Below are 26532 nucleotides of genomic sequence, written 5' to 3' on the forward strand. Positions count from 1 at the left end.
ATACACTTGTTTAGTACGGTAGACAGAATTTACCTGGAAATTCAATCAATATTTGAGCATTTTCCTCCAAATGGAATGGTATAAACCAGAAGGACTTGGGGCAGATGTTCCAGACACCCTCCTTGATCCGCTGGCTGTTACTGTCTTGTATCTTCTGAGTCAGAGGATAGAACTACACCAAAGTGCCCCACATTCTGGAGAAAGTCTTCACCACGAGCATACCTGTTACCTCCTAATTCATTGATTTACCTTCCTTCAGACTCCCCGAGTGCAGGGAAGAATGGGAGAAAAATAGCTTTATTTTAGTTTAGCTCCAGTTCCTTCCTCTACCTGCCTGCCTCTGGCATTCCTCAGGTCTATGGGGCTGGAGGAGGCTGGCTGTTACGCTGTTGAGATAGCTATTTCTCCATGTAAGCCTGTTAATTCAGAAGTAACTGAGCATATTGCCAATGAAAGGTGAACAACTGCAGCCCACTGAGTATAACTTCTCCCAAGTTAGCAAATTTTGAATAATTTCTATGTCTATAAAAGAGGAAGTGCCTGTTAATGTGAACTGGTGCATTTCTCATGGGAGAAGAGCAGTAAATCAGGATTATTAACAAGAAAAATCATAAATTTTATCTCACTTTTTCAAATGTAGCTAATGCAGAAATTTCCGTGGCAATAGCTGTGTGGAAGATGTGGAGGGGTCAAGATGGCAAGAAGTTATTGATGGGAGATAAAAGAGCATTAGAAAATGTCTTAAATCCGGACTGTTTTTAATGGCTCTTTAAACAGACTCCTGGTTCAGTCAGAATGGTTATGTCTCTTCTTTAGGAGGGTTGTGGCAGTTTATTACTCATGCTTTGTGCGTTATAAGAAAGAAATATTGTTCATCTGCAGAGAATATATGAACTCAGAACCAGGAAAAAAAGATGGAAGAGAAAACCCTTTTCAAGCAGCTTATTTGAAAATGCGTTTATCTGCAGTTCATTTTCCACAAAGATTTTTGTTATTAATCAGAAATTGAAACGTACCTGAGAGCATCTTCCTCTTAGGTGCTCTGGGTTGGTTGTTTTTTTTTTGGTGCAGAAGTGTTAACTGGCTGTTCTGTACAACATAGCTGTGATGATAGCTTCTGGTAGAATTCTCCTGGAACCACGTAGAAGAGATGTCAAGAGCACAGAGAGCCCACGCAGTGTATGAGGCTTCAAGGAACTGTGCAATTCCAAGGGTAGAAGTTGCAGCAGTCACTGGCTGTTGGTGCTGGAAGATACTGGCAGAGTTGTTTGAAATTATCCTGTAGAAATTCTTAACCCTTAGAACCTTAGAAATTCTGTAACATTTGTGGAAAATAAACTCACAAAAGCTAAATTATTTTGTTTCATACTAGCTGTGGAAGCCTCTGCAGGTGAGGGATTATGGATTTATGCCCTTCATTATTGATCCATTTAGTTTCAGTGTCAGCAGGTTTTGCACAAGACAGTTTGCTCATTGGTGGTTACTGAATAAAATGCCTTAGTGTGAACTTTCTTTTGTAAACTTTGGAGAAACTATTTTCACCTCAACCTGAGAAGAGGAAACAGGTTTGAGTTGAATCATATCACTGACTGTGGCTTGCCTTACGTAGCTATGGAAACTGTCCAATATGGTCTTCAGGCTCTCTTCTTCCATGTTTTAGCAAGCTGTGAAGATTCCATTGATGAGACAATCCCTGGCAATTGATACCATGGACCTGTGATGTTGAAATCAGTACAAGCACCATTCTCTTAGGGCTGTGCTTGGAACAAGATTAAACTTAGAAGTGAGTCAGAGCACGCATTCAACATGTACAAACATCCCTTTGGAGGAATTTCACGGCTTGATTTCCCAATAATGTCCATAAAACTAGGATTGGTCCTATAATTGATGGTTAAATTCAGTACCTCAACAACAAAGTAATTGGAACTTCGGTTACTCACACCCTGTCTTCTTCAGCTGCAACTGGCTTGTTTTTGTTACAGTGAGATTTTATACTGTGGCAAAACATTAAGAAAGAGAAAATAAGCATTAACCAAAATTAAGGATAATTTAAATAGCTTTTCAAACTTGTTGGCTGCCCTGGCACCCAGCAGAAACATTCTCTTTCCCTTTAATCTGTCGGAAAAATTTCAGACCATTCTGTTTCCAGCCTATAGGAAACTGCAGTAAGGTTCTTCTTAAACAACAGAAACTGATTACATCTTCATTTTCAGAGGAGCTTGAATCAACCTTCTTGGAAAGCTAAAGAGAAGGTAAAAAACAACAGCTGGCCATTCGGAGCTGGCCATGCAAAGAATGTTTGAAATCAACTGCTGCACAAAGAAGCCAAATGTGCAAACCATTTTGTGTTTTATGGTTTGATGTAATACAAGCTGCAAAATTCTGTGTGTAGTTGGGTTCTTCAGAAAATTGCTTCTGATACCTGTTTATTAATTGATGATACAGGTTTTTGAAAATTAAACTTCCAGAAGAACCCCCTGATAGGATTTTTGATCTATAATAGTCCCTGAGCACATGAACATGTGGAGTATAGTCTGTGTAGCTAGAAGAGGTAACCACAGGCAACCAGCAAATCATATACTGTTGTTAAGTAAAACACTTTTAAAATACCTGCATAGCGAATGTTCCACAGTTTGTTTGCTGCTGTGGAAAAGAAGAATTCTTGTTTGATATCTGAATCGTTTGGGATAACTTACCAGAGGAGCTGCCTGAACAGAATTAAGTCTGGCCAGGCAGGGCAGGCCTGCGTCTCAGTACTTGCTGCATATTCATCAGCTCACAACCACTGTCAGCACTGATTTACAGTTGATAACTCAGTGACCATTCAAGTAAGCTTTAAGCACTCTGAGCAAAATAAAAGATCTCCAAAATGCAGAAATAAGGTTTCCCAGACATTTTGCACATTTCATGTTTAGAAACAGGAACATATACCCTTGGTGGAAGAGGATCAGGTCAGGGAATACTTAGATGCTTCACACTACATTATTACTTTGTGCCAAGGAATAGAAGAAGGGTTGTAGTGCAGAAGTTGAGTTGTTGAGCACAGGAAGTTTTGTCATCTCTTGGTACTTATTCCTTGTTATACAGATGTTTTTCTTTGCATTGTTTCACTTTGAAAGAGTGAAGGTGCACAGGTAGCACAAGTCCTTGTGGTTAAATATGACGTTGCTGTGCCCTTTATTTTCTCAGTTTGACTTGCCATAGGAAAAACTGAGGAACATTTTTCCAATGAAGACCAAGCGGCCTCCTGTTTCATCAGGAAGTCTTTTTCCATTAATTCTGCATGTCTCAGAGTCTCTCTTTTGATCCTGAGCCAAGTCCTTAGTTCAAGTGAGTGCCCTTGTATGACCACATAAAAACTGAACAGCATTTCACAGAATCACAAAATCACAGAATATCAGAAATTGGAAGGGACTTCCAAAGATCATCTAGTCCAATCCCCCTGCCGGAGCAGGAGCACCTCGATTAGGCCACATGTCTGTGTGGGAGGGGACCAGAGATGTCCTGAATGTCACCCAAATGTTCCCAGTGTTACTCAGATGTCCGTCCTCATGGGATGGGCCATGATGTCCCCAAGGTCACCTAGATGACCCCAGTTTGTCACCCTTGTGTCCTTATGGGGCCCCTTTGTCCACAGGGTCACCCAGATGTCCACCTGGGATGGGACTCAGATGTCCTCAGTGTCACACAGATGTCCACATGGGATGGGACTGAGGGGCCCCCACTATCGCCCAGATGTAAACGTGGGATGGGACACAGATGTCTCTGTCGGACCCCAATGTCACCTAGATTTAGGCCTTACCATCAGTGTGGCACTCTGCATAAGCTTCAGGTAAGCCAAAAAGCAACGGCAGGGATCACAGCTGTCTCTGCAAGCACTGACAAAGCAGGACGTAGCATTTCCAAACTCATTCAATGTTGAACAGAACTCAGACCTGCAGAATACAAGTCTTGCTGTTTCTGCTGCAAGGTTTTGTACTTGTCTTCCTCACCTGATTGATGTGATACTTGTACTGTGACTCGGAATTGTAGGAGGCAACTGTAGGAGGAAACCGTTACGTACACGCAATGTTTTACAGTGTTACAGCATTAGAAATCACTGTTCTGTTCTGGGCTGAACTTTTATCTTTTCTTTTGCAGAGCCATAGCCCTGCCTCTCAGTGCCAAACTAGGTGTGAAGGACAAGTTGAGACCTAAAGCTCAGCCCATCTCCATTCTGGAAACATTCTACACTGTGAATTGTAGGAACCCTAAAGAGGTGAGTCCTTTTTTCCTTTGCTTTCCTCTAGATTTAACCGCTGTCTATTTGCCTAAATGAAATCACATTCGGAATCTTGCATTTGAACATTCAGCAGACCATAAGGAAACACTGTAGCATTGGCCTCCTGACACCAGTGTGCCGCAAAGATCATCCTGCAGATGCTGTAAGTCATCAGTTCTGCTTCTGAACATGTGAGAATAACAGCTTTCCAGGGACAGCACTCAAAGGAATTGAATCTCAGACTTGTTTGGACAGGAGACTTCTCTCCAAACACCTGTTTGCTCTTGTTTGCCTTGTACATGGCTTTTCTTCGTGTATTAGCAAATTGCTGTCATATCAGCTCACTTGAACTGACTTTCCCTTGCAGCTTAGCACATGTGGATTGCATGATTCTTTTAGTTCTGGAAGGCAAATTGTTCTGTTGCTATACAATCCACAGTTTTTTTGATTGATCTTTCAGGAATCCAATTAAAATCTTCTCTCTCATCAGAGACACAATAAGGACCATCAGAATACGGCAGGCACAAGTAGTAGATAGCTTTCCCATGAGAGAGAAAAAGGGTGATCTTGGCAGGATAATTTGGAATTATAATGGCTGTGGCTGAGGAAAAAAAGCAGTGGCAGAACTGCAGATATTCTGTATTGGGATTTAACCTTGTCAGTTAAGTCCCTGGATGTAACTCTGTGTTGTATGTAAGGGAATTACTGTGGTGAGTTCAAATATCAAATTGATGGCTAGCAAAAGCTCCCCACACCACTATCTCACTCTCTCTCATCAGAAGAATGAGAGGAGAAAATGAGAGAGAAAAGGACTCAAGGGTTGAGATGAGAACAGAGAGAGTGCTCACTAATTACAATCACAAGCAAAACAGAGTCAGCATAGAGAGATTAATATAATTCATTGCCTATTAGTAACGGCACCGAGCAGAGAGAACCAAAAGCCAACTAAAATACCTTTACTCAAACACTCCTCTACCTGCTCCCCCCAAGCAGCACAGAGAGACAGGGAATGGAACTGTGGTCGGTCCACGATGCTCTATCTCTACTGCTCCACCTTGGTCACTATCTGCCCCTGCTCCATGTTTGCCCCTCCCATGAATGCCATCCTTCTTGAACTGACCCTGCATGGCCTTCCACAGGCTGCAGCTTTCCAAGCACTGCTCCAACATGGGGCCCCATGAGTGGCAGCTTGTCCAGCCTCCCTCAAACTGATCACCACCGATGGCAGCTCCGGCCCAGAGCTGCTCCTGCTGGGTTCTGTGGGCTGCAGTCTCCTCCAGTCCACATCTGCTGCTGCACTGTGGGCTCCTCCATGGCTGTGTGTGGAGATCTGCTCCACGCAGTGCCTGTGGGCTGAAGGGGGATAATGTGATCCACCATGACCTCTCCTGGGCTTCAGGGATCTTCTACTCTGCTTCTGGAGCTCCTCCTGCTCTCCTTCTGTGCCTACTTCGGTGGCTGCAGAGCTGCTCATCTCTCTGTTCCTCTTCCCTCTCTTTCAGTAACAGCAGTTTTTCCCTTTCTTCAGTGTGTGTAACAAGCATCGCTCACAGCTGAGCTCTGGCAGTAGCAGGTCCCTTTTGGAGCAGCTGGATCTGGATCTAATCCGACGAGGGGCAGCTGCTGGGCTATGCTCACAGAGGCCACCTCTGCTAACAAAACCTTGCTGTGTAAGCCCAATTGCAACATTACCTTTCATCTCCTTTTTGCAGGCTGTCTTGGCCTTGAAGCAAAAGCTAATAGCCACTACCAAGGAGTAGGGATTCCAGTCCCACTGGACAGTCCTAGTGCAAACAAGTTAATGCCTTGTCATGGCTGTTTCAGCATGTTTCATATGGCAGTGGGGCATATGGAGCCCCAGGACATTCAGCAGCAGCTTGAAGGTAAAATAATAGAGGCTAAAGTAAGAATGCAGGCATTCATCTGGATTGTGCAGCCAGCCTCTTTCCCTAGCAATGGGAAGGAATGTTCTCAGGATCACTTGCCATGGTCTCCGACCTTCTCTGTGCCTGTCTGAGAAATTTGCACATTTCTCAGTAGAGCTACTCCTGTTGCAGAGATCTAACTCAAGGCCTGTCTCTGCAGGCAGACTTTCTATACAGCTGTTACTGCACCCCAGTGCACTGAAGGAGCAGAAATCTGCACTTCTGTCCTAGAAAATCTGGGATATCAGAGTGTATCTGGCTGTGAGACTTCTGATATCAGTGTGTCACAGAGCAAAACTCTGCAACCGGCCAATGCCCTACTCTCATTCACCACTTGCATCTCAGCCAGTCTTTTGGCTTCCTTCCCCTCCTGTGAGCTCTCAGAATCCTGCTTATGTGGCAGCTTTTATAAGATGTAATTTTGCTGTTCTCAGCAGCCCTCACCTTGAGAGGGATATCACTTCATGGAGCAATTGGAGAATTGAAATCACAGTCATCTGTGTGACTCCACCCCAAGAGCATTAGGTAAAAGTAGAAAGAAATATATTTGACAATGGTAGTGGACACAGATCTTTACAGCACTCTCAGGGTATGTAAAGCACTGTATGTGAGACCTTTAAGGTGAGTGCATTCATTGAAAGCCTATTGCTTTACTAAGCTATCCTTGATGACGCTTTCAGAAGGAATATAGAAAATGATGAACAACTTCTGTGTCGCGCAGCAAACTCTTTAGGAGCCCAAGGGCAAGAAGGAAGGTAATTGCAGTATTTCTGTGAGTAATCCATTGAATTTACCACAAAAGGAGAATAACTGGTAGGAAAATGATGTTGCTCATTACACTGGTCATGTTGTTCTCTGATACTGGATGGGAATGCTGAAAGACTTGACAAGATCCAGTGTAGAACTTTAGAAGTTATTTAAGCTTCAGTAAAACCTTATTGGAGTGACAGATTTAAGGGACTTGGACACTAAAGACAAATGAAATAATTCAAGAAGAAACACCTGTGAGAAGAGACCACGGTTTGAAACTCTAAACCTGAGACTTTGTCATAAAAATTAAAATGTAAGGTTTTAACATTTAGCATTAATAACCATTTGCTTGCAAGCAGAAGTGAAAGATTTTCTGTTACCTGAAATCTCTATGCTAGGAATGGACAGCTTGCTGAAAGATGCCTTAGCTTGAACACACCTGGGCTTGCCCGGAACTTCAGCGGTGTTCTGTGATGGCCCAGACCAGACAGCCCTGGAGCCTTCTGACCCTCAAACCTGAATCTGAATCCCACCTCCTCACCTGTTTTCCAGGGTGAGCTGATCAGTTTAGCCAAACAATGTGACCTGCCAGTGAGAAAGGTGGAGAGGTGGTTCCGGCGCCGGAGGAACACCGACCGACCGAGCCTGTCGAAGAAGTTCTGTGAGGCCTGGTGAGCAGGAGCACAAGCTGTGAGCTGCAGGGCCTCTTGCTGGCTCTGAGCTTGGCAAGCATCTTGCTGCCTCCAGCCTGCCTGCACTCATCCATAGAGAGCTTCCTGAACCTTCTCTGCCCCACTTGATTCTTTTGTGGCTCTGCTGCTGCTTACCAGTTCCTGAATTGTTCCTTGTTTCTCCCCTTTATTTTCATCCCCAAGATTCCTTTTACTCCTATCTCACTTTATGCTTTTTAGGATGCCTGTTTTTGACTTCGCAAGACTGACACTCTGCTTTGAAACATAATATCTGAGAAATTCAATATTGTTTTGCTTCGTATTGCTTCCTGCTGCTTTGCTACTGCTTCTATGATGCCAGAGCAGCCTACCATTGCCTCTCTGTTTCTCTCCCATTTGCTTCACTGCAAGCTGATAAATGGAGAAGGCTCAGGGGAGAGCTCATTGCAGCCTTCCAATACTTGAAAAGAGCGTATAAACAGGAGGGGGAACAGCTGTTTACGAGGGTGGATAGTGATAGGAGAAGGAGGAATGGTTTTAAACTGAGACAGGAGAGGTTTAGGTTGGATATTAGGATGAACTTTTTCATGCAGAGCATGGTAACACACTGGAACAGGTTGTCCAAGGAGGTTGTGGATGCCCCATCCCTGGAGACATTCAAGCTCAGGCTGGATGTGGCCCTGGTGGTAGCCCAGTCTGGTGGTTGGTGACCTTGCACATAGCAGGGGGGTTGAAACTAGATGATCATTGTGGTCCTTTTCAGCCCAGGCCATTCTATGATTCTATCATGATTCTGCTGCATCTTTTCTGCAGCTATTTTCCACAGTGCTACTTTCAAGAGTCACAGACACTGGGCTAGACTGCATTTTGTTGGCAGCTGACTCTCAACTTCCCTGAAAGCCAGAAAGTACAATCCTTTTATAATGTCAGGAAAGAGAGCTTGTACAAAAGATTTTCGTGGGAGACACAAGCAGGTCTGGCAAAGGAGGACTATAATTGGACTTCTCACTTTTTAGTTACTTCAACTAATGCAGATTGAAGTGGTAGCACAGCAATAGTCCCAACAGACTTGTGGTGGCTGCATGCTTGCATGTTCACTGCTGCCCTTGGAGGTGCTGGTGAGCTGGCTGGGGGCAGCCTGTTGCACAGCTGAGGTCAGAAGCTGTGCAACTCTTGGGGCTCCATGACTGTCCATCCTTGTCCCCATGCTTAGACAGACTTTCTAGGCTGGGATTTCCTCCTTGCCAGAATCTAGATGAATTATCATCAAGGCCATTTTACAGCAAAAAATCAGACTGTAAAGCCCTTTAGGAAACTGTTCTACGCTGATGCCCATACCCCCGTGAGCATGCCCCAGCTATTCCCCAGTCTGTGTCTTTGTGATTCCGTCTCAGGACCCCACTTGATCCTCATGCTTGTGCAAAGGCTATGAAAATCTCAACCTAAGGTTGTTACAGATGTTAAGATCTGAGAGGTTATGCTCTGTAATAGTACGTGGTAGACCATCACTCAGCAATTGGTTCTACCAATTATATAAAGTTATACTATATATAATTGGAACTATATAACTATAATATAAGCTATAATAAACTATATAAAGTTCCTGTATGTTGGGTTTGGTGGGAGAAGAAGTGAACCCAGAATACAGAATTGTGGGTAGAGGAATGCCAAGAATGTTTTGGTAAAACTTTAGAAATTAGCCCTCTTAGAAATGTTAGCTTTGGCTCAGCTTTCCACAAAGGAGGAGAACTCTCCTGAGCTTGGGTGAAATGTCAAACTGCTGAGTGCTTGATCTGCTTCACTTGTGGAGAACGAGGTTCTTACAGGAAGGCCACAGAGATGAAGGAGAAAATAAATACCTACAGTGACATTCGTCTAACTAAAAGTGTATCTGTAGGGTAGGCATCACCTCTGAGCTGATGACAATCCATTTACTATTCAGACTCTAATTCAGAACTCCTATCTAACCCCCTAATGGAGAAAACAAAACAAAAAGGGTGCATATTATTTATTTACAGCATTCCTGATCATTACAGTTAGAAAGATTTACTGCACTGTGGACAAAGAGTTGTAAAACAAACATGCTTAATCTGCTTCTATCAAGATGAAATCCAAGCTCTCCCTGCACTCAGCTGCCTTGCAGTAAATAGTAGCAGTGAACACTAAACAGTAAATAGGTTTCTAACTGAGCCCACTGACTATAATGTCTTTCTGCCTGCCCTCTGTTGCTGTTTGCAATCTACACAAAGAATGCCCTTCCAACATGAAATAGTAGCTTATGTCTTTCTTGGAGTCCTGAGTGTTTCATGGACGAATGGAGTCTTTCAAAACATAAAGCTGCTTCCAATTTGTTACAGAGATGCTTGGTAATTTAAGAGCTGTTATAGGCAGTTTTACCCGTTTGCAGATTTTCTGTGTTTAGTCTGTTAGCTGCTTGTTTGTTCTGCTGGGATAAAATTTCCCTCATTCCTTACTGTATGTGTAAATATGCACCATGACACATCACTTTCCACTGAACTTCTATTTTATACGTATTTTATATGTACATCTCTGTGGGTTTAATGTGGCTAACTCATTAGCAACTCTCACTGAGACCAAACATGACAACAGTTCATTTGCTTTACATGACAATGAACTTAGCATACCTAATCTTCAAAAGCCTAAGGAGGAGATTGGCACTGTTGGAATTTTACACATGCATCTGATTGGGCTGGGAAGGGTTGGTATGATTATCTGGGCTATTTCCAGGTAATCATCCAGAAAATGATTATCTGGAAAATGATAATCACCTAGATCATTATCTGGGTGATTTCAACAGCCTTTGTGGCGCCTGTTGAATGTGCTAACAATATACAGAATCTGTTAGGATCTGGGCAAACCTTGAACATTTTGATGTTTTTGCTTGCTTTAATGGCATCATTTGTGAGTGGGATTAATACACAGAATTGTACCTTCGTGGTTAATGGGTTACTGACATCCTTCTTTCTTTCTTTGTAGCTGGAGGTTTGCGTTTTACATCATTTCTTTCTTCACTGGGCTGGCTGTACTGTATGATGTGAGTATAGAAGCAGTGCCACCTTCTGTCCTATCTGGGAAGTGCCTCAAGAATGGCAGTTTTTGGTGCCAAACCTTTGCTTTCAAACCTTATAGAGATTTTCCCATCAGATATGTCCTCTGCACAGCACACTGTTGAGCTCACAAGAACAAGGAATCGTGCGTACCTTAAGAGCTCTAAGGCAAAACCAGGAGATTTCATCTTCCTCTGACACAGCAGTAGATCATTACAATTGTGAGACAGTGTATGGTGTGAGAGATGGAACATTTATCTGGGACAGAAGCTGCATGGCTTGTTTGTGTGTTGTGTCCAGTACTGGGTTCGTACTCTTATTTCTTTTGGAGGGTGGGCTGCAGTTCAAAAATTTTATGTATGTGTTTTCCTTAGCCAAGAGGTGAGGTGAAGTTCATGTGTCTGCCTTTTCTCTGATCTGATAAATAGTGATTCCTCTTTATACAGATAGACTAGCTTCAACAAGAGAAGGCTGGGACTTAAATGTTATGGGTTGAATCACTGAGGCAGAGGAGGTAGTGGAAATCATGCCACACACTCTCATCCTGAGTGTGGTCACTGTGCTGGGACGAGGGGCACCTTCCTCCTTTGAGTGTGGGATAAAGTTTCCCCTGGCCCTTGTGCTCAACCCAGTTTCCTCGGTGAGCTTTGTAAAAGTGTTCTCCCCTGAGACCTTCTGGAGTGGAGAAATCTGCAGATCCTAAGACATGGGTACAGACTGTGCTGAAGCTGCTTATTATAATAACTGAAGAACTGTGAAACTCAGAAACTTTCAAGGCAGAATGCAAGGTACCTGATGAGTATGAGGTAGGATGAGCTAACACAGGAATGAAGGTATCTAAACCTATACTGTTTTGTAGTTCTTTACATCAAAATAGAAGGCTGTTCTGTGAAGCCAGCTGTGAAAGCTTGGAATGAACGACCTGCTCAGCATAGCTCAAGATCCCTGTTGTGACAGAAGGAACAAAATCTTGTTCTGCACGTCACCTGCCCATTCTAGGAATGAGACCACCTGCACTTTTCCTGAAAATCTTTTCTTCATTCATTAGATATCTTACACACACACACACACACAAAACTTCTGTGAAACTTTCTTGTTTGTCTACAAAAAGAAAAACAAGAAAATTTGAAGCTTAAATTCTATACTATTAGCTTTCAGCTGGCTGCACGACCCTCTGCCACATGAGTTAGTGTATTAGAGTTAGTATATCAGCAAGTAACAGTATAACTTTATCTCACAGATTACCAGAAAAGAGATTTATTTGCTGTTGGTATAGGAATGATAGGCTGCAGAGATGTGAGATTCCTTTCTGGGTCCCAGTTGTTTCAGGGTGTTTACTTCAACGTCTCTGATACTGCATCACACATCTCTGGTTCCTTACCTGTATTTGCTGTGAATCCCACCTTCCACCCAGAAGGAGGCTGTATCTACTCCTACTTACCACTGCCTCTGATTTGCAGTACTTCTTCCTTCTCTTCTGCATTCTAATGGATGTTCAGGTTCCTCAGGTTGTGATCCTCAACGACACATACAGTGGGAGGGGCAATTCCCCTCAGTTCCCACCTTCCAAATCATCCGCTTAAGAGCTGTGTGTAGAACAGTCACCAGTAAAGATGAGGCAAAAGAGCTGTTGAATACCCCAGTTTCTCCTTGTCTGTTGTAAGCAGCCTGCCTGTGTTGCTCTCTAGGGGGCTATGCCCTCCTGGGCTTTTCTTTTCTGGTAGATGTACCTATAGGAGCCTTTCTTGTTCTTCTGTTGCATTGCTAAGTCCTGTTCCAGTTGGGCCTTCCTGACCCCATCCCCTCACAGCCCAGCAACGTCCCTATACTCCTCACAGATTACCTGTCCCTGTTTCCACTGCCTGTGCATTTTCTTCTTGCTCTTCAGTGTGACCGGCAGGTCCCAGCTCAGCCATGCTGGTCTCTCACATTCCTTTCCTGACATCCTACACCTGGGGATGCTCTTGTGCCCTAAGTAAGGCTTCCCTAAAGATCTGCCAGCTCTGCTCCACTTCCTTGTCCTCAAGAGCTGATTCTGAAGGGGTTTGTTGACTAACTCCATGAAGAGCTAGAATGTGGCATTCCTAAAATTAAGTTTCCTGATTTTATTCTTTGTCCAATATCAATCAAGACTGTGAGCTCCACTGTTACATGGTCACTGCAGCCCAAGCAGCCTCCAATTCTGATGTTACCAATCAGTTCACTCCAGTTAGTGAACAGTAGGTCCAGCATTGCATCCCTCCTGATAGAGCTGTCTGTTATGTGGCTCAGGAAGTTGTCCTTGATGCATTCCAGGAGCCTCCTGGATTGCCTACAGCTCACTGCTACTTTTCCCGCAGATGTCCAGGTGGTTGAGGTCCCCCAGCAGGATGAGAGTCTGCAGTCTCCTGTAGCTGGAGGAAGAAGGCTTCATCAACAGGCTCCACTTGCTCAGGCAGCCTGTAGTAGATGCCAGCCACAAGGCTCCCTTTGTTGCCTCAGTCTGTAACTCTCACCCAAAGGCTATTGACTTGCTTGTGGTCATTCTTCAGAGACAGCTCTTCACACTCTATTCCTTCCTATATGTAGGGAGCAATGTGTCCTACCCTCCTTCCTCACCTGTCCCTTCTGAACAGCTTGTAGCTGTCAGTAGCCACATTCCACTAGTAGGAATTATCCCTCTGGTTTCAATGACAACAACTACATCATGATTTTCCAGTGGCATGGTGGCTTCCAACTTCTCCTGTTTTGTTTCCCAAGCTGCATGCATTGGTATAGAGGCAGTTTAGCTGGGCAGTTGGTGTTGTCACCTTGGAGAACAGCTCCTTAATTCCTTTGAATTTTTTACTCTGAGTCTCCTTCTTGCCTTCATCATCATAAGATGCAGCAGGTTAAGGGCCTCCGCTAGCACCTTGTCCTGCTAACTGAGCTATGCCATCCCACACCTTGTCATGGGCAGGCTTGCTGTCACCCCTTTCTCCCTTCAAACCTAGTGTAAAGCCCTGTCAAACTACAAGCTTTAAACTTCAGTTTTCTTTGAAGTGTAAACAAAGCAGTATCTTTTCAGAGGTTCGTTACTTAGCAGCCTGCAGCATGATCCTTGCCATTTGAAGGAAAAACATGTTCCTGGCAGGGGTGTGTGGCCTGCAATACTTAACAATACTTAACAGCTTACCAGCTCTTTTTGTAATAACATGAAGCAAATCTGTGATAGCCAACAAGTAAGAGATTTAGGTAGCTTATAAGAAAAGACTTTCTCTGGCTTCCTGTCATTCATGTTGCATTTTCTTTCCAGAAGCCTTGGCTTTGGGACCATAGAGAGTGCTGGACAGGTTACCCGCAACAGGTAAGTCATCTAGGAGTGAAAATTGGAGAGCATACAGAGCAGAGGACATGCTCTGAGAGGTGTAATCCTTCCACTACACCAAAGAATCATGTCCACAGTGCTCCCCATGAGCTTGTTTCCCAGAGGAACTGGCACTATGGCCAGTAGCAACACAGCATCATTTCCTTTAATTTTGTAGGATGTTATTTTACAGTTCTCCAATGTATATTCTGTGTTTGTTTGTTTTTTCCCACAACAGCACTGTGAGAAGCTGTCCAGAGGGCTGGAGATCTCCAGCATCTCCTATCAGCTAAAGGATCACAAAATCGAATATATTCTTGCCCATCTGCCTCCCCAGCTATTCATACTTCAGAAGTTGACAAGTTAGGATGGGGCTTCACCCACTGAGTGCACAAACCACTGACTGTTCCACCTTTTTTCTTTATGTTTTTATGACTGTTATATAGCAGCAGCCTTCTTAAATACAGGCTTGATTAGCATTATGAATCAATTAGTGAGACACCTGGGTATCATTTCATTCCTTCTTCAAGAGTGAACCATTTTTGGTGTGCTGCAGGACTGTGTCCTTGTCAGTGAAAGGCAAGAATCGTTGGTCGTCACAGAGCTGACAAAGCCTTTGCAAACTAAACGAATCCCACAGGCTTCATCTGGGAAATATTTTCAGAGTATTGTGGCAAAACTAGAGGAGTCTGAACTCATGTCAGAGCTAAGAAGAGCAAAAGGAAAAGGGAGCACTTTCCACTGTGTAAGTGACTGAGTGCTGGAACCCCCACATATGATTCTATGATTCTAACCCTCTGCCCAGAAGGCTCTAATTAACTGAATGCAGTGCTGCTCTGCTCTGGGTGGCCCTGCTTGAGCAGGGGTTGGTCCAGGTGGCCTCCAGATGGGCCAACCTCAGCCATTCTGTGATTCTGTGAAAAATAGTTCAGTATCTTTAGTTAAGTTACTTCTTCCTGAGCAGATGAAATCTGCCTTTTATGTCAGATACCAAAGGAGTGTGTTGCCCTACAAGGGAAACCAACTGGGAGAAAAGGTTGACAGCAGCAGTCGGTGTCAAGAGGAAAAGCACAAGAGCGGATACAGATGGGATCAGCTGAGTGCTCAGGTCACCAGGCAAGTCTGCAGGTAGAGGATAAGTCTAAAATGGAGTGTGTGGATCCAGGAGAGTAAAGTACATCAGCACACACAATGTACCTATAACATAGTTCAAGCAAGAACTGACACAAAGTCTGGAATTGAAACACAGCTCCTGAGCCGAGAGAGGAGGGCCTCAATGAGGTACTGACTGCTCTTTCTCACACAGCTCATTCACAGCTCTTGTGATTTGAGGTGAAACAGATGGGCCCTCTGAGAAACTGATCTTGACCACAGGCAGCTAAACCCCCTCAGAGGAATCCTTTGCAGAGTCTGCTGGTATGCTCAGAGTTCTGACAGTGCAATTCAGAGCTCAGTGAAGGAGGCAAAAAGGCTGCTATTGACTTGGTAGACTTTGATTCCCTTCAGCATTTGCTCACTGCAATCCAAAGGCTACGAAGTGTTTCTGGCAGGATAATAATTTCCACTGGTATCGTGCAGGGAGCTCCCATGCATAGGGTTTTACAATGCAAGAACATCCTGGGTGAGAAAAAAGTTCTTCATTAATTGAAGGAAAGGTTGAAGTACAATTTGATTCCAGCAGCAAGACAAAGTGAGACAAGCCCTGCTTGTGCTGCAGGGCTGCTTGGTCTGGCAGTCAGAGTTAGAGCAATTGAATGTCCATTGAGATTTGCTAACCTGTAAAGGGAAATACAGTGCATAGGTTTAAGCACAGAAGCAATGATGGGGCATATGAGTGAGGAGTGAGGTACTATCTTTCAGACCAAGCCTCCAAATATCTTTAGTCACCCAAAGGCAGAAATTTTAAGGGTGAATTTGTGCAAACAGATGGTGTATGAATAGGACTCTACGGATCCTCATTTTCTCTTCTGTACATTTGCAGTACATGTATTTTCCAGAAAAATTTAAACCCTCATAACAAAACTCTTTCTAACAGCTGTAATAAATAGAAAAGACCAAAACCAGATCTGGTAACATTCCACTGGAAAAGAGTAGGAAGGGTCAAGAACATACCTGTGTCCTAACAGGAGCAAAGAATATTCTAAATATAATTTCTGTTAAACAAACCATGCTCTGTGGTACAGACAAGGGCAAAAGAAGCATCTGTTCTCCCAAATCTCTTCTCCCAAAATGAATGCCTTCTGATCCAGAGCTCCCAACAGAAAAATTACTGCTTAATTTGCACACACCTTGCTAATTGCGTTGGAGCTTTTAGTCTTCCACGTGTAAAACCCCAGAAAAAATTACTCAGAAGAATGTAGATGAGTTCATGCTGTATGATCTCCTGTTCACACATAGGAGCACTGTACCTTTGCCCAATAATTTGATTAGACTGAAAAACCTGTGACAGAGTCCAAGAAATCTGAAGCGTCTCCCTGAACGCTGTCAAAGGGAATGATTTATTCAAGTCCTAATCTGCTCCACTGCAGTGAAACAGTAAATAGAGTTTGCTAAGGTCTGCAGTGACAGCTCAGGAATTCACACAGTGCTGAAGAGAGCAAAGACTTTCTGCAACTTCCCCCAGTTCCCCAATATTCCTCATGGTAATGCAAAGTAGAGTGTCCCCTGCTGTTTGTTTCTACCTCAGCACAGCTGATGTTTGTTTAGTGACTAGATTGTTGTGTTGATTTTTGTCCCCCTGATGCTGCAGGAACCAGATCTTTTCATGGTGGTGATCTCGTGGGTTGTTTTTTCTTTTTTTTTTTTTTTTTTTTTTTTTTTTTTTTTTTTTTTTTTTTTGCATAGAGAGGAGCTGTGGTTTCCATCTCTCTCTCTGCTTTATCTGATGGGTATATCACTGTCTCTCCCTTGGTGTTGCAGCCTCTCCAGCCCTCTCTGTTCTGGTACTACATGCTGGAGCTTTCCTTCTACTGCTCACTGGTCTTCACCTTGCCCTTTGATGTGAAGAGGAAGGTGAGTGACAGCACCAGGGAAGAGTCAAGCGTAAAGAGAATGTAAGCTTAAAGCTCGGGAGAGTGTTCAGGAGTGTGTAGCGCCTACAGTGCCTTTCTGATGTTCTGTGGCACTCTGGCCTTGCTCATTGCCAGGAGTTTCCATTCCCAGTCACTCACTTCCTTTTCCTCTGGGAGGTGGGGAATGCAAACCCTGGCATGGGAAGGTGTGAGCTGCCACATGGGATGCGATAGACACACGAGAGGGATGGGATGCAATCCAGAGGGACCTAGACAGACTTGAGCAGTGGGTGTGGGAGAACCTCACGAGGTTCAACAAAGTTAAGTGCAAGGCCTCGTACCCAGGTCAAGGCAACCCCCACTGCCAATACGAGCTGGGGATATAAGGATAGAGCACAGTCCTGCCAAAAAGTACTTGGGGGTACTGGTGAACAGGAAGCTGGGCGTGAGCCAGCAATGTGCCCAGAAAGCCAACCGTATCCTGGGCTGCATCAAAAGCAGTGTGGTCTGCAGGGTGAGGGGGGTTCCCCTGCCCTTCTGCTCAGTACTGTAGATTTGCCTAGAGCACTGTGTCCAGGTGGGGAGGATTCAGTACAGGAGAGACATGGAGCTGTTGGAGCGCATCCAGAAGGGGGCCACAAAAATGATCCCATGGCCAGAGCACCTCTCCTATGAGGACATGCTGAGAGCTGGGGCTGTGCAGCCTGGAGAAGGAAAGGCTCTGAGGAGATCTGAAGCAGCCTTTCAGTATCTAAAGAAAAACTACAGGAAAGAAGGGGACAGATTCTTTAGCAGAGTGTATGGTCGTAGAGCAACGGGAAATGGTTTCAAACTAAAAGAGGGGAGATTCAGATTGGATATAAGGAAAATGTCTTTAACAGTGAGGGTGACGAGGCACTGGCACAGGTTGCCCATGGATGTGGTAGATGTCTGTCATTGGAGATGCTCAGAATCAGGCTGGACAAGACTGAGCAACCTGATATCTAGCTGTGGATGTCCTTGTTTACTGCAGGGGAGATGGACTAGATGACCTTCAGAGGTCCCTTCCAACTCCAAGGTTTCAATGATTCTATTATTCTGAGACATTACAGTGAGAGGTTTTTTGAGAGATTTTATCGCTTCCTGCAGGAGTCATGCTCTAACTGAGACAGAAGGTACACCGTGTGTTTTATTTCTCCTGTCCCCTTTTTCTTCAGGACTTCAAGGAGCAGATAGTCCATCATGCTGCAACCATCTTCCTGATCAGTTTCTCATATTGTGCCAATTACATCCGCATTGGGACACTGGTGATGGTGATTCATGATGCTTCTGATTGCTTCCTAGAGGTGAGCTCCAAGGTTATTTGCCAGGTAAAACCTAGCTGGCAGCCATGCTCCTCAGCCAAATGCTGTCTTTTGATCTAATGCAGTAAGGGCCAAGCATTATTCCACTGATAACTCATTGCTGATCTCCTGACCTAGCTTAAGGTGCCCTACAGAGGAGAGATGATTACCTGCATGTGGATAGTATTATATCTGGTTTATTAGCTTCTTGGAGCATGTGCAGATGCAGTGTCTAGGCCTGCTTTGTTTTATTGTTCTTTCTCCTTCCAGCCAACTAAGATATTCAATTACATGAAGTGGAAAAAAACCTGTGACAGCCTCTTTATGATCTTCTCAGCTGTCTTCCTCATCAGCCGCCTGGTCATTTTCCCCTACACGTGAGTCTGCTGCAGTCAAGGAAAATAAAAAACTGCCTTCTTAGAGGCAGGATAATTCAGCTGTGGACTGAATCTTTTGCTACAGCCTTTGCTTTTCAATCCTTGAGCTCATGTCTCTGATATCTGTGTAGATTACAGTGTCATATGGCTGTTGCACCTGCCTTGGGGTAAACAAGGGTGGTCTGCTTTGGAGTTCATAGAGGAGTCGTAAAGACCTGATGTATACTGCAGAAGAGTCCTTGTCTTTTGGCTCTACTCTGTTTCCAGTGGGAAACTCACATGTTATATGGAAGAAGGAAATGACTGACCTGAAACTTCCTCTATGACAAGGAGCTTTTGGGGGCTTACAGCCCTGCTAAGAACATGAGTACCCTTCAGTGCAATTCTTTCTCTCTTGCAGAGTGCTCTATAACACCTACTACTACTCCATGGAGATATTCCAGCCCTTCTTTGGATACTACTTTGTGAATGCTCTCCTGATAACTCTACAGTTGCTTCACATCTTCTGGTCCTGCCTCATTATTCATATGGTCTACAAGTTCATGCTCCAGGGCACGGTAGGAATCAGCTTGTAGTCCCTTGTGCATAACACGGGAAGGGAGGGTGCCCTAAAGCTACTTGGGAACACACAAGTTTATTTGGGATTGATTCTTTCTTGTACTAATGTAATTACATATGTAGACTCCTATCCATCTGGCAAAAGGGGCACTCAGTAAGCATAATCCATTCGAGATCGCAGCTAGGTATTGCCTGTTTGTCTCTATCAGTCATAGAGCAGTGTTCCATGCCTGAGATGCAGCTGCATAAACTTTAGTGAAATGCATCCCATTCTTTCTGACTACAGCATGTGGCATCTGCTGTGAAACCAAACTGCTGCTCAGCATGAAATTCTTCTCAGAATCAAAGACATGACCTCAAGTCATCAGGTTGGCCATCTGCCACGGACACAGTCTAGGAGAAACGAGTTCGTGCTCTGTGGGAGTTGACCTCATACCCTGGGATGAGTTGTTTTCTTACCCTCCAACTGGGGAATTCTATAACTTCCTGAAAGGAGGCTGTAGTGAGCTGGGGGTCGGCCTCTTCTCTCGTGTCATAGGAGAGAGTCTCGTGTCATGTCGTGATAGGACCAGAGGGAATGGTTTCAAGCTACGGCAGGGGCGATTCAGGCTGGACATGAGGAAGTATTACTTTTCAGAAAGGGTGGTCAGGCACTGGAATGGATGCCCAGGGAGGTGGTGGAGTCACCGACCCTGGGGGTGTTGAAGGAAAGGCTGGATGTTGTGTTGAGGGACGTGATTCAGTGGGAGCTGTTGGTAAAAGGTGAACGGTTGGACTGGATGAGCTTTGAGGTCTTTTCCAACCTTGGTGATTCTATGATTCTATGATTCTATGAATTCTGTCTTAGGGGAACTAAGAACAAGCATGAATAACTTATCTTCATCCATATTGTCCAGAGCTTCCTCATCAGCCTTCCCTTAAGGTAGCACAGAGCAAATTACTTACAAATTAAAACAAGAAACTTCACACGCTGCAGAAAATGAAGAGGTGACTGAAGAGGCCTTTCTGCTGTTTTCCTAATTCTCATGTGGGGTGAAATGCCACTACAGTTATTACAGTGTTAAATGATGAGGTAATAAGTGGTCTTATTAGAAATAAATGAGCTATCAGGAAGGCTGGAGCACATTCAGATTTTTTCATGTTTTATCTGTAAGTGTTGTGGCTTAACCCTGGCAGGCATCTGAATGCCACACAGCTACTCATTACTCACCAACGGTGGGATGGGAGACAATCAGAAAGGGAAAAATATTAGAACTGTTGGGTTGAGATAAAGACAGTTGATCAGGCGAAGCAAAACAAGGAATTCATTCACTGCTTCCCATGGACTTCATGCACTGCTTCCCACTTCAAGGAAAGCAGGGCTTATCTTGCATAATGCTTTCTTGGGAGAGCAAACACCATCACTCTGCACATGCCCTTCTTCTTCCTTTACCCCAGCTTTTATTGCTGATGTTATACAGCATGGAATATCCCTTTGGCCAGTTTGAGTTCACTGTCCACAGCCCCTTGTGCCCACCCAGCTGACCCCTGTAATTTTCCTCCATGGCTCCAGGTTTATCTGCATCACCTTTACGTATGGTGTTCTCTAATCCTCAGTAATCAGGGTTCAGCCAAATCCTGACGTAAGAGGTTTCACTTCCTCATAAAGGCAACCACCTTTTTAGTTCATGCAGCTGTCTAGTTAGTTCCTCTGGGGACCTTGCTAGGTGTAAGGCCTCAGCCACATTCTGCATTTCTGAATTAAAAAAAAACACTTAGAAGAGTACTACCGATTACTAATTGCACTTATGGTGCAGATCAGTGCTCTTTGTGCATAGCTCCTCAACTGCCAATTCCAGAATGACATAGATTGCTCACAAAATGTGGCATCTCCTATTCTTATTGCTCTTCCGGGCAATATGAATTCACTGCAAGTTCAGATTCTTATTCCTAACTGCTTTGGGGATTGGAGATCTTTAAAAAAGGCTTCAGACTTCAGTCTGCTTAATGTGATCCAAGAAATATATCCAGAAGAACATACATAGAAAATTGAGGCCATAGAGTATGTTCATCAATGGACACGGTCTTTACGAAGCTTGCAGCTCTCAGTTCACTTCCCACCAAAGAGCATGGACACTGTGAATGGGTTCCCAATTTTGGCATCTTGTATGGCAGAGTAAAAGCAGCCTGAGAAGCCAATGAATGTTAGGTTGCTTTCTCTAATCTGTCATTTTATCACTTTATTTATCACTTTATTTAGGCAAGGAAATAAATATTTACAAAAGTGGACTGCGGATCTCTTGATAGCAAGGGAAAAAAAAACCTGAATATAAATGTGAATGCAGAGTTGAGTAGCTCTGTGATGTGGGATGTGCTGCTCCAGCTGGATGCACTTCAGTCTATAGGGCCTGATGGATTCATCCCAGGGTACTCCAAGAGTTTTCTCAAGTATTTTTCAACAGTCTTAGGAGTCTGGAGAGGTCCCAGTAAACTGGAAGTTGGCAAACATTCTCCCAGTTTTCAAGAAAGGCGAGAAAAAAGATCATGCTAATTATAGGCCTGTCAAATTGACTTCAGTGGCTGGGAAGAAAACAGCCTGCGCTCACTGATCACAGCCAACACAGGTTCATGAGAGGAAGGTCCTGTTTAACGCGCTTAACAAGGATCCCACCTCACTGACCAAGGGGAGCCAGTTAGTGTGATCTTTTTGGATGTCCCCAAAGCTTTCAGTACTCTTTCAGATGGTATCCTTCAGGACAAAATATCTAGCGTACAGCTAGACCAAACCATAATGTGATAGGTAAAAAGTTGGCTGATGGGTTGTGCTCACAGTTATGATAAATGGGGCTACATCAGGCTGGCAGCCAGCAATAGGACTCCATTCTAGAGCCTGTCCTTTTTACTGGACACACTGGATACAAGATACAGCACTTGAAATTGGAGAAGCTGTTGACCTCCTCAAGGGTGAAGAGACCTTGCACAGTCCTTGACAAATGGCAGGGCTGGGCAATTCCCAGCATCATAAAGTCCAGCCAGAGCAAGGGCCAAATCCTGCCCCTGGGTGTGCAGCCCCTGGCCATGGCTACAATAGGGAGATCAGAGGCCGGACAGCAGCCTGCAGAGCAGGACCTGGGGATTCTGGTCAAGAGCAAGTTGGATCTGAGGCAGCAGCGTGCCCTGGAGACCAAAGGCCCCACAGCCCTGAGCTGCTGGAGTTCAGGGAGCGTTGGGACACCATCAGGGTTTGGGTTTTGGTGGTGCTGTGGAGCCAGAGCTGGACTCAGGGATCCTGTGGGTCCCTTCCCACTCAGGCGGTGCTGTGATCCTGTGATTCTGAGTGCTGGACTTGCAGCACCCATTTTCATGTCTCCTTTGGAAAATGTAAGATTTTGATGCACAGCCTTTCCCCTCCCTTCTTATGCACGGTGATGCCCAAAGCAGCAGTGTGGATCTCTTCACTCTGACACGGTTGTCCTCACTCCTGGGCAGCTGTGATTTGGGGCTGCTTCAACCTGTTTGTATAATGAATATCAGGGTCACAGTTAAGATTTAATTGGGACAGAAATGAAACTGTTTGCAAAGGTGAGCTAAAGCTAAAAGCACACTGCAGAAATGCATGCTGCAGGCAGGTGGCTGAAGGAGCAGTTTCAGCCTGTGGCTCAGCTAGCACTGCTTTTTGTACACTTCTGCATTTGAACTGTTTCTCGTTTACATTTTTTGTAGATGGAAAAGGACATGAGAAGTGAAACAGAAGAGAGTGACGTGGATGAAGAAAGAGAAAACATGATGGAAAAAGAGAAAAATGGGATTGCACGTTTCAGCAATGTCACGAGCAGCAATGACATCCAGAGGAATGGGTCTGAGCCACTGAACAGCAGAGCCCATCTCACCAATGGCCACGTCAAGGAAAGATAGCCCTCTTTGTGTCTGTCATGAATCCGGTCCACCATCTTTAGAAGCAGTTTTGCTTGTTGTATAGATACAAAAGATTGCAATTGCAGTATCATAACTAAATTTGTTTTTATTGTAAACAGAATTGTGTACAGTTAGTGATATCTGAGGGGAGTTTTTGGTCTTTCTTCAACGTAAGTTTTCTGTAGGTTGTAGCCTTGAGGCAAATAGAAGGGGATCCAGGTGGTTTGACTTAAACTAGACAATATCACAGCAGGTGTTAAACATGTTGATCTTGAAAAACACTCAGAACAGTGGATGATGTTGGACAATGTCACCTCTTAACTGCCTAATGCTGTTTGATAGGAATCTATTTGGAATGGCCTCTGGAAGCCAAAGCCCACTGCCACTAATGACTATGGACAGGAAGTGTGAAACTCTAAACCTTAACACAGGGACACTTCAAGAGCAGAGGTGCCCAATACGTACTCATAACATTGAAACTGTGTATAGTGGTATAAAAGCTTTGGAAAGATACAGGAGAAAACATTTTCGTACAGGAAATGCTGCTGTGTGCCATGTGACTGGTTTTGTAACGTATGGATCTCAGTCCCTTCTCTTGTCAGCACTGTTGCCTCAAAGGGGGGGAACTCCAAAGGCTGTAATGAAGAGAGTTCCCACCCCAGTCGTGGTTGTAGGGGCTAGAAAATCCAAGCAGTTGTGTCTCAGCTGTCAGATAATGAATCCCATCTTGGAAAGTAACAATTTCAGGAGAAGAGGGGGGACAAGGAAATTGATATTCTAGAGGACAACACCGATCCAGTGCTCATGTTTTTATGTAGGATGATTGGCACAGTGGGAGATATTTGCAGTCAGCTTGTGGTAAGAAGGGAATAGAACACCCCTGTTCTCAGAGGGAGAAGAATCAGAGAAGATCTGCTGAACTTCATGGCACAATGCTTTAATTTAGGCTTCTAATTCTGGGGCCGCTGCCTAGATGTGCTGGGAGTTTAAAGCAGTAGGCAGTGAAGTCATGATGCAATTCTGATTCATTCCTTTAGACGTTTTGTATCTTATATCCTGTGTAGTTTTAGACTTTTGATTCTGTAATGCCTTAGGAGAGTTAAATAGGTATGGCACAGATTTCTGTCTTATAGATCTATTAAACTATGAAACCACATTACTAACAGATTTGCTGTTACAATAGCAGGGACTTAGTCTGTGCAGGCCATGCAGACGCTTCCCTGTCTGTGCCTGGCAAGGTCCAGTGCTAACTGATGGACACGGACCAAGGAAATGCCCAATTCTAGGAGGTGGTGCACATTTATAAAGTTAAGAGGCAAATGACAGTCTAGTAGGATGACGGTTTTCAGCAGCTCACCAAGTTCACCTGAAATATGACTGGGGAAGCTTTGATTTTAGCCTTTGGTCTTAGGTTTCAATCAAAATATATTGGATAACTTCAGAGGGAAAAGTGGTTCCAGCACAGGTGATTGATTCCAGGGCAGTGACATACTCAGAGCAGAGCATCTCTTCCTGCATCATCATTTCATGCGGATCATTAAATCCATGTTTGTTGAAGACAGCTTCTCTCTGGATGTTGGGGTAATTTAGAGTTCAGAGTACAATTTCTGTATACGGTCATGTTTCTGTAATCCACATGTGCAATCTTGCCACTCCTCTGCAGGCGGTGAGCTCAGGAGGAATGGTTATGTATCATTTTGTACTACTGAATGTAACAGTTCTTTGTAAATTACTTTTGAATGGCTTGGCTCTCTGGGCTCTTTTCTACTTCTTGGACTCTCAGGAGGTGAGCAGGCTGGTTGGTGACACGTCTTGGTGCTGTTGCCAGGGCTGTTGAACACTCAGCGTGCATGGAGGTGATGCTGCAGAGCATTCAGCCGTATCAGGCCGGCCAGAAAAGAGCAGCAGCTGCCTCCTTTGTGTCCTGCTTGGTGAAGCTTCATTTGGCCCTGAAGCAGTTTGGGGCACCCCTGTGTTAAATCTAGAGGCAGTCCAGGTGACGTGGCACTGACAGAGCAATGGGAGTCCACAGTCTGGTGGGTGATTTGGAGCTGTGGGGACGTGGGAAGGGAAATGCATCTGGAGTCTTCTTTGTCGTGAGGTTTCAGAAGGGTGGCAAGGATTGATGCTGTAAAATCACAACACATCTGAGGAGCAGAATGCTCTGCCCAGGCTCATTGTAAGGCTGATCTGATCACTGTGAAAGGATGCATCAAGGATTTGGGAGGGCTCTTGGGGGCTGAATTAGGACACTTCAACTGAGTAACTGAGCATGGCAGCGGTGAATCACTGCGGCCCATCACACAGCAGAATTTTTCTTGCCATCAAATTGCTATGGCTCAGCGAAGCTCTGTGTGCTGCTTTCTCCCCACAATGGCTCCACATTCGCTCTATGTCTGCTCTGGTGTCAGGAAGTTTGTGAGTGCTGCATTAGTATTTCTGAATTCATTGCATCAACTCCCTTTATCACCACCCATGGACGCAGTTCCTCTTGGAGCATCACAGACCTCAAAACTGAGAAGCTGCTGTAAAAACCTGCAGCAAAACTCTGTGTCACATCTGCTAAAATAACCCAGCAGAGCGAATGGAGCTCCGGGTGCAACAGCAGAATCTCTTTGCAATTGATCCTTATCAGCCCTGTGTGCAACAAAGGAGTGCACTGCACCATGTGTGCGCCAGTGTCATCAAGCTGCAGGAGAGATGGAATGTCCAGCTCCAGGTGAGCTGTGAGAAAGAGAACCTCTCCTGGTGTCTTTAGGCAGCTGTGCAGTGCTGAGCTGGAGACTGGAACAGCTGGGCCCCAGGGCTGGCAGCTGGCACCGAGCTGCTGGCTCCAGTGGGCACTGCTTGGGGTCGTGTTTTTAAAGCACGCACTGGAAACATGGGAGAAGTGCATCCACTGTGTTTCTTGATTCAGACACGTATGCCCAAGGGAGCCTTTACTGGATGACTGCGCTTCAAACAACATTGCTTTTCTCATCTGCACGTGTGCAACAGACAGTGCCTGCAGGCAGGGGCGTCCCTAAGAAACAGCAGAAAGCTGAAGTCATGTCTAAACAAGGAAAGGACTCGTAAGCTTGGCAGATTGATCTGGACATACCAGGAAATACACCGAGAAACAAAGGGCAGCAGTAATCTGCTCTGAAAAACACTGGGAAAACTGTAGGAGACTTAAAATAATAAGGGTGAGAAGGGATCAGGCTGGAGCTGCCTGTTGCTGCCTGCATAAGGCTTTCCTACTTGGAAGCAGGCGGTGTCCACATCAGCTGTCTTCTTGCTGAGGCTGCATCCCACCAAATGATGGGCATGAAGGGGTTCTATAAGAAACAGCAATGGAATAACAGCAAACCTTCAGCCTGGGTGGTATTCA

The 26532-nt window shown here is 44.6% G+C and overlaps 1 protein-coding gene across 3 annotated transcripts in view; it reads left to right on the forward strand.

Annotated features, from left to right (window-relative positions):
* Nucleotides 1-24900, forward strand: part of CERS4 (ceramide synthase 4) — a 64103-nt gene extending 39203 nt beyond the window's left edge. For all 3 annotated transcript variants that reach the window (XM_042836328.1, XM_042836326.1, XM_042836327.1), the window contains exons 4-12: nucleotides 4141-4258; nucleotides 7489-7607; nucleotides 10605-10662; nucleotides 13950-14000; nucleotides 16920-17012; nucleotides 18208-18336; nucleotides 18604-18710; nucleotides 19111-19267; nucleotides 22971-24900. In XM_042836328.1, coding sequence (XP_042692262.1) covers nucleotides 4141-4258; nucleotides 7489-7607; nucleotides 10605-10662; nucleotides 13950-14000; nucleotides 16920-17012; nucleotides 18208-18336; nucleotides 18604-18710; nucleotides 19111-19267; nucleotides 22971-23162 — 1024 coding nt within the window. In that variant the 3' untranslated portion in view covers nucleotides 23163-24900. The remainder of the gene's footprint in view (nucleotides 1-4140; nucleotides 4259-7488; nucleotides 7608-10604; nucleotides 10663-13949; nucleotides 14001-16919; nucleotides 17013-18207; nucleotides 18337-18603; nucleotides 18711-19110; nucleotides 19268-22970) is intronic.
* Nucleotides 24901-26532: the final 1632 nt, after the last annotated feature.

This window comes from Centrocercus urophasianus, unplaced genomic scaffold, assembly GCF_019232065.1.
Source record: "Centrocercus urophasianus isolate 14NV4802_14NV808 unplaced genomic scaffold, USGS_Curo_1.0 seq_59, whole genome shotgun sequence".
In the NCBI taxonomy this organism is placed as follows: Eukaryota; Metazoa; Chordata; class Aves; order Galliformes; family Phasianidae; genus Centrocercus; species Centrocercus urophasianus.